This window comes from Hippopotamus amphibius, chromosome 4 (assembly GCF_030028045.1).
Source record: "Hippopotamus amphibius kiboko isolate mHipAmp2 chromosome 4, mHipAmp2.hap2, whole genome shotgun sequence".
Lineage (NCBI taxonomy): Eukaryota > Metazoa > Chordata > Mammalia > Artiodactyla > Hippopotamidae > Hippopotamus > Hippopotamus amphibius.
The window spans coordinates 155,824,506-155,831,764 of NC_080189.1; the positions used below are offsets into that span (position 1 = coordinate 155,824,506).

Here is a 7,259-nt window from a genome sequence, read left to right on the forward strand (position 1 = left end):
AGTCAAACGGAAAGGTCACATAATGTTTGATTTTATTTGTGTGAAATATCCAGACTAGGCAAGCTCATAGAGGCAGAAAGTGGATTCATGATTGCTAGGGACTAGAAGCTGGGGCCATGAGAAATGACTGCTTAATGGATTTGGGGTTACTTTTTGGGGTGCTGAAATTTTTCTGAAATTTGATACTGGTGATGGTAGTACAAGATGGTGAGTATACCAAAAAGCACTAAGTTGCATATTTATTTTTTAATAAAAATTATATAATTGTATAAAAAAAAAAGTGGCTTGAAATACCTTCTTAGCCAGCACAATCCTAGAGTGTGGAAAAGCAGGTCTGCATTCGGGCCTCATTTCTAGATGACCTTCTAGCCATAGCCCCAATTTCAGAGTCTCATGACTCCCAAAGCTTCTATTTAAACAATACTGCAGTTTCTTAGACTTCTTATTATAACTAAGCCATAAGTCCGTGATATGGTTAAAATACTCACTTGAGCATCGAGGAGCGCCCTCCAAAGCGCAACCATAAATTGCAAGCAGCAAGGGGTCAGAGATGGCCAGATATTTTTGTAAGCCTGAGTTTCTTTCACCCAGTACTCTTCGGGGTATTTAAAAAAAAACTTCAGATAAAAAAGAGCTGTGGGGACTTCCCTGACGGTCCAGCGCTTAAGACTCTGGGCTTCCACTGCAGGGGGCGTAGGTTGATCCCAGGTCGGGGAACTGAGATCCTGCATGCCCCAGCACAGCCAAAACAAACAAACAACAAACAAACGAAAAAAGAGGTGTCATTTGCCTTAGGGTATTTTTTGGGGGGACCTAATGATGAGCCAAACTTCACAGCCTAGTAGGAGCCAACGTCTTACACTGTGGCCCCAACAACGCTGAGCGCCTGGCGGCCACGCCCACCCCAGGTCCCGCCCCTCGGTCCCGCCCACCGCGAGAGAGGGTCTCATGGGTCTTCACCGTAAGGGGGCCCCGCCTCGCGGACACATCTGTCCCGGTACCCAACGGGGCGGGGCCAGGGGCGGTCCCGGAAGTGACGAAGGGACGCGCCCTCCATTTTGTGGGACGCCAGAGCAGCTAAGTGCGTCAGTTGTGGAGAGACGTAGACGAGTTGAGTCCTGGTCTGCGGGGAGGCTGCCGGCTCCGTCGCAGACTACGGACCTCTCTGGGTCTCAGCTGCCAAAGATCCTGTCCGGTAGGTGAGTGGCTCACTTTGAGGGAAAGGCTTCTCGGATCGAGGCTTCTTCATGGCCGCTCAGATCGCGAGCGGTCAGGGCTGCTCTCTGTGCGGAGGACGGCGTCCAATGAGCGCAGTTTATTCGAGGTGGGCGCTGGGGCACGTCTCCCTTTGGGTATTGTTTGAGGGGACCTGAAGGGGGAAGGGCGGTCCTGGTTGTGGTTGTTTTTACAGAGGGGTCGTGTGCCCCTCCCTGCCCCCTTATTTCACCTTCCGAACCCCGCGAGTAGTGGGCCGAGACCTTTGCTCAGGGTGTGGTCGGGGCTGTCCGAGGGCGGGTACAGTGACCCGGAGCGGTGGGGTCGGGGGAGGGGGAGGGAACAGGGAGTTTGGCACGCGCGGTCTCCCCACCGCCGGCTCCGAGGCCGCCATTTTGTGACTGCTCCGCGGCCGCCCGCCGCCGTGTGCGCAGGCGCGGCGGTGGCGTCGCGAGATTCCGGCTTCCACCCGCTGTGACGCTCCCGGGAGGTGGCGACGCGCGCGCGGCCCGTCGCCATTGGGCTGGCCTTGCGGAGGGCGGGGTCGGCTCCGCCCGCACTTCTCGGCCTTTCCTAACTGCGGCAGATGGGAGGGGGCCAGAAGAGCCGGGGAGAGAGTGTGCGGCTGCGCAGTTCCAGAGGCGGCAGTGGGCGTTGCGGTGGCTGCGGTCTGGGCCCAGGGAAGGATCGTGTTGGGAGCCGAGTTTTAATTTTGTCTGCAAGGGACCTGGCCTAATAAGAGGCACTCTTGGCAATCTTGTTTATAACATCACCGGGTAAACATTTTATTTTATGCCGTTTATGTTTTTGCTCTCTTGAGCAGGCATTCCTCTGACATTCACTGGTATTATCTCAACTGATTTTTCCTGGCAGGAAGTACTAGCCGGACATGAGTGGCTGTCGAGTATTCATCGGGAGGCTAAATCCAGCGGCCAGGGAGAAAGACGTGGAAAGGTTCTTCAAGGGGTATGGACGAATAAGAGATATTGATCTGAAAAGAGGCTTTGGTTTTGTGGTAAGTGTTTAGAACTGGTTGAATTATTTCATGTTAAGTGGGTAAAGATTGTGATAAGCAGTGCTTTTGATTTTATTGAGTCCAGGTAGTGTATCTTTGGGAAATGTTATGCATCCTTAAGGCAGTGAATTTTCTTAAGGGATAAAAGAACCTCACTACTGCCTGGAGAGAAACCACTGCTGGTCGCTTTTTGGTTAGGGTTATCTATATGGTATTGTGACTAAGATACTCTTCTCATTTTTTCACAGGTATTTAGTGGTTTTAATGTGTTGTAGAATATATTTTTAAAGCCGTTTTAAGCATTATGTGTTTTTCATGTTTGTATTTTAGGAATTTGAGGATCCCAGGGATGCAGATGATGCTGTATATGAACTTGATGGAAAAGAACTCTGCAGTGAAAGGTGAGAATCTTTTTAGTTTTATGATTAGTTAGCACTGTAAAGGTAGAGCAGACTAGGTCAGCTGGGTGTTTATTTCTAAGTAGGTCTCATTTATATAGCTTAAGTGGTAATGAACATTTTTCTTTTCTGTAGGGTTACAATTGAACATGCTAGGGCTCGATCTCGAGGTGGAAGAGGTAGAGGACGCTACTCAGACCGTTTTAGTAGTCGCAGACCTCGAAATGATAGACGGTATGTGATGGATGGTGGATGGCTGCTTTGAACAAGCATTACTGAAGGAGTCTTTAATGTTTAAAAACCACTAGCAATAAGTGACTTTGCTATTTATGTGTAATCAGTTTTGTTATTCATGTATTTAGTCCACTGCTCCTGGTAAGCCTATGAGGCATAAAATAATGCAGAAGCTGTTGGTGGAAGTCATTTGAATGGCTTGTCATATCTGATTGCTTGAACTTGCCCACAACTGAACACAATAAGTGCACGTTGCTGCATTTCTTCCATTGTGAGTACTCATTTTCTTCCTCAGAAATGCTCCACCTGTAAGAACAGAAAATCGGCTTATAGTTGAGAATTTATCTTCAAGAGTCAGCTGGCAGGTTTGTTGAAACACAGTTTTGAGATATTTTAATGTGGTTTTTTAAGTATTAGTGGGTAGCTAATGTTTTTTATTAATGTTTTATTAAAAGTAGTTTTATCTTTAAATTAATGGACTTAATTGTAATTTTAAAATTTTAATTAAATGTAATTGGGGGATATTTCAAACTTTAATATTAGTGATCAAATGTAAATGTTTTGAGGATATATTTTCTTGTTTTTTAAAATAAATTTTAACCAAATATTAAACCCTTTATTTGCCAGCCTATCTGTGTCGTTGGCCTTATGACGAGGAGTGCCTGTGGGTTATCCTAATCGTTGTCTTGGTCACTCTTGGTTGGGCCTGGTTGACTTTGCCAGTCAGCTCCTACAGTGATCAATTGGCCACCTCTAGATCTGTGTTTGCCGGTCTAGACGTAATCGGTGCACTTCCTTGAAGTGCCAGGTTGCAGCGATCCCAGAGCGTTGATAACGTGATCTGATCCCTAAGTTGAGAGCTGTCTTCCTGTAACGCTTCCGAATAAGAGGTCCTGGTCGAAAAGATACGAAATTAGGTGGTCGTTGGAATCCTGATCGCAGTAAAGTGGTCCTTGGTAACTACACAAGAGTAGAACATGTCTGCATCCGCCAGTAGTCTGCTAATAGGGAGGGCTGTGCGATAAAGGCTTCCATCGATTGGGTAGTGTCCTTCAAGTGGGTGGCGAAGAGCCAGTCGGGCATATGTCATGAAGGTTTCTCCGACCGATTAATGGTTTGCTGCTTGACTAGCCTAGGGAAATAATAATAAAGGTAAAGTAAACTTTTTTAATGACATATGGGGCACAAAATAACTGGTGTCTTGTAAATGTTCTGTTTTTAAATATAAAATTTCTACTTTAGTCTTTACTTTAAAAATATGTATTGTTTCTTTTTGTTGTTTTTTTGTTTTGTTTTGTTTTTTTTCCTTTCGTATTGAGCTCAGTATAGACTAATACTACTTTAATGTTAAAATCTGAATTTCCTCTGGCATTTTGCTTAAAAGCAATATGCTATTTATTTCGTGCCCTCACATATTATTTTTAAATTCTGATAGAATACAAGTGTGGTACATACCATGTTTGTACTTTATCTAACATCTTCTCTTTCAGTAGTCTTGTTTTTATACAATGTGGTTGTTTGTGTGTCCCGTTGCCTTTTCTCTGCTTAACACAATTGTCTTGTGTTAAGGATCTCAAAGATTTCATGAGACAAGCTGGGGAAGTAACCTTTGCGGATGCACATCGACCTAAATTAAATGAAGGGTGAGTATATCCTGGAGTGTAACAGCCTTTTAAAAAATATTCTGAAAGTATTACTGAGAATGTTTGAACTCTCAAAATTGGGACATGCTGGAATGTAGTGGTTCTCAATCATGGTTGAGTTTGCTTCCCGGGCAAAGTCTGGGGACGTTTTAGTTGTCATGATTGAGGGTACTGCTAGCATCTTGTGGGTAGAGGTCAAGGATGTTACTAATCATCCTATAATGCACAGGAAAGCTCCTCACCCCACAAAAAATTATCTAGCTTAAAAAGTCAACGGTTTGGAGGTTGAGAAATCTTTGCTCTCATGCTGTGTTATCTGTAAAGAGATAAGACTCAATATAGTAATAGCAAAGCGAACATTAAAAAGGTACTTAACCTAGACTGGTAATGTAGTTTGAGAGACTACAAGAAGTATATAACTTTACAAATGGTGTTTTTTTCTTTGTAGGGTAGTTGAGTTTGCCTCTTATGGTGACTTAAAGAATGCTATTGAAAAGCTTTCTGGAAAAGAAATAAATGGGAGAAAAATCAAACTAATTGAAGGCAGCAAAAGGCACAGGTATCTCTTCAATATTTTTAAGTCAGTTTTATTTAATGGATTTGTAGGGTCTGCTGCTTATACTTAGTTTTTTTGTTTGTTTGTTTTTGTTTTTCCTTTCCTAGTAGGTCACGAAGCAGGTCTCGTTCCCGGACCAGGAGTTCCTCGAGGTCTCGTAGCCGATCTCGTTCCCGGAGTCGCAAGTCTTACAGCCGGTCCAGGAGCCGGAGCCGGAGCCGGAGCAAGTCCCGTTCTGTTAGTAGGTCTCCTGTGCCTGAGAAGAGCCAGAAACGTGGTTCTTCAAGTAGATCTAAGTCTCCAGCATCTGTGGATCGCCAGAGGTCCAGGTCCCGGTCCCGGTCCCGGTCAAGGTCCAGATCAGTTGACAGTGGCAATTAAACTGTAAATAACTTGCCCTGGGGGCCTTTTTTAAAAAAAAAAATTCCCAAACCATACTTGCTAAAAATTCTGGTAAGTATGTGCTTTTCTGTGGGGGTGGGATTTGGAGGGGGGTTGGGTTGGGTTGGGCTGGATATCTTTGTAGATGTGGACCACCAGGGGTTGTTGAAAATTAATTGTATTAAATGTCTTTTGATAAGCCTTCTGCTCACATTTTTGTGAATGTCTGAAGTATATAGTTTGTGTATATTGACAGAGCTCTTTTATAACTAAAGCAAATTTAATTTTTTTGTACTAGAAAAAATTTGAACGTTTTAGTTCCTGGTTATTCAAATATGTTAATGCAGAATTAGTTTAATGCCTCAATTAAACTAATTAATAGCTTTGGACACTTAAAAGAGCTCTAAATTTGCTTGTACATAAAGGCTTAATTTGAGTTTTCCTTGTTAGGGTCAAGGGTGTCCACCCACCCACCCTTTAACAGCTGCCTGGCAAAGACATTAAAGCAGCTGTTTGTTATTGATAATAAAAGATTATAAAACTGCTTTTGTCTGTTTGTTTGAAGGAAGTATGGCTTCCTAGTCCTTCCTCATGCACATCGGACACATTTAAAATCCCTTTAGAATGCTGTAGTAGTGAGTTATGGTGAACCTTTTTTTCTTTTTTCTTTTTAAATTAGTACCTTTGACACTTCAGGCTAGTCAAAAGATAGGCAAAGAATTATGAACTGTTAAAAACAATGGTGACTGACAGTTGTTATGACGTTTCCCTTGTGTGTGACCCTCCTGTCATCACCCGATTTTATTTTGCATCAGGTAACTTAGGCTTCCATGGCCAAGAGAAGGACAATTTAGGACACAGATTGTGAAATTTAGTGTTTCGTGCCTAACTTAAAGGCTGTAATATAATTTTGATGGTCAGAGATCCATCACATAAAACTTTTTTAAATCACTGCATTTGAATGCTTTAAGGGGCTTTCACATGCTTTTTCTTGTAGTCCTGAGACAATGGATGTAAGTCTTTAAAGGGAAAACCGTTTGGTAGGGAAAACTGCTTTTAAGGTTCTATATCCATCTATCTCTGTTAAAGTGTTAGGGCCCTATACCTATAGGAAATTAGTTTTATTGTTCTAGGCATGTCATAGATTCATTTGAGTGCTAGTCTAGATAAATACTTATTAATGTTAACAGTGAATAACACATAGTAGCCATAAGTAAGTCCCTTGCTTATGTGGTCACTGAATCCTCGAAACCACTTAATTATTGTATGTAGTATGTGTATATATAAAATTCTGTTTCTTAATATAAAATTTTAAAGGAGGAGAGTCAGGGTCCAGGAGAGCAAGTAAATTAGTGGACTGGCATTAGAACCCAGAAAGTCTAGTTCCAGAACCCCCAAACCGCTCCACGCTCTTCTGCCCTAGCTTTCAGGGATTTTGAGGAAAACAGGTTTAGAAGCAGTAGGAAGATTGTGCTTCCCCAAAGTGTGGGGATTGGGTAGTGGGAATCTCCATTTGCAGGGATAGGTGTGAAAGTTCTTGGCATGAAAGCTTTTCTGTGTTCAAGACTGTAGGACTTAGGCCATAAAATTGTGATGCTGATCTTTTTAACACGATTATAGGGAGAATGTTATACTTGTTAATTCACTTGGATGCGGGGCACTCCACTTACTTAAATGGGAACGTAGGTTTTTTTCTCTTTATAATGTATCTGAAGGCTGTGCAAGTCAGCGAGAAGTTGCTGTCAAATGGAGAGGCGCAATTATTTTCCATGTGAAAATAATTGGGCTTTTTAGATATGATAACTAGGGGTGGCATG

The 7,259-nt window shown here is 42.9% G+C and overlaps 1 protein-coding gene across 6 annotated transcripts; it reads left to right on the plus strand.

Moving 5' to 3' along the window:
• Positions 1 to 1,052: 1,052 nt before the first annotated feature.
• SRSF5 (serine and arginine rich splicing factor 5) lies at positions 1,053 to 5,987 on the plus strand. Of its 6 annotated transcripts, none has more exons than XM_057733031.1 (8): positions 1,053 to 1,199; positions 2,089 to 2,230; positions 2,561 to 2,631; positions 2,764 to 2,862; positions 3,158 to 3,227; positions 4,432 to 4,505; positions 4,954 to 5,064; positions 5,169 to 5,987. In XM_057733031.1, exons 2-8 carry the CDS (start codon positions 2,105 to 2,107, stop codon positions 5,440 to 5,442), a joined length of 825 nt encoding a protein of 274 aa, XP_057589014.1. In that variant the 5' UTR covers positions 1,053 to 1,199; positions 2,089 to 2,104; the 3' UTR covers positions 5,443 to 5,987. The 6 variants fall into 6 exon arrangements, with proteins under 6 accessions (XP_057589014.1, XP_057589015.1, XP_057589018.1 ...); XM_057733032.1 differs by having other exon boundaries at positions 1,053 to 1,195; XM_057733035.1 differs by having other exon boundaries at positions 1,053 to 1,195; positions 5,172 to 5,987.
• Positions 5,988 to 7,259: the final 1,272 nt, after the last annotated feature.

Coding starts and splice junctions, on each gene's coding strand:
- SRSF5 (XM_057733031.1), top strand. CDS start 2,105: ATGAGTGGCTGTCGAGTATTCATCGGGAGGCTAAATCCAGCGGCCAGG. Junction 4,506..4,953: donor CGACCTAAATTAAATGAAGG/GTGAGTATATCC, acceptor TTTTCTTTGTAG/GGTAGTTGAGTTTGCCTCTT. Junction 5,065..5,168: donor GAAGGCAGCAAAAGGCACAG/GTATCTCTTCAA, acceptor TTCCTTTCCTAG/TAGGTCACGAAGCAGGTCTC.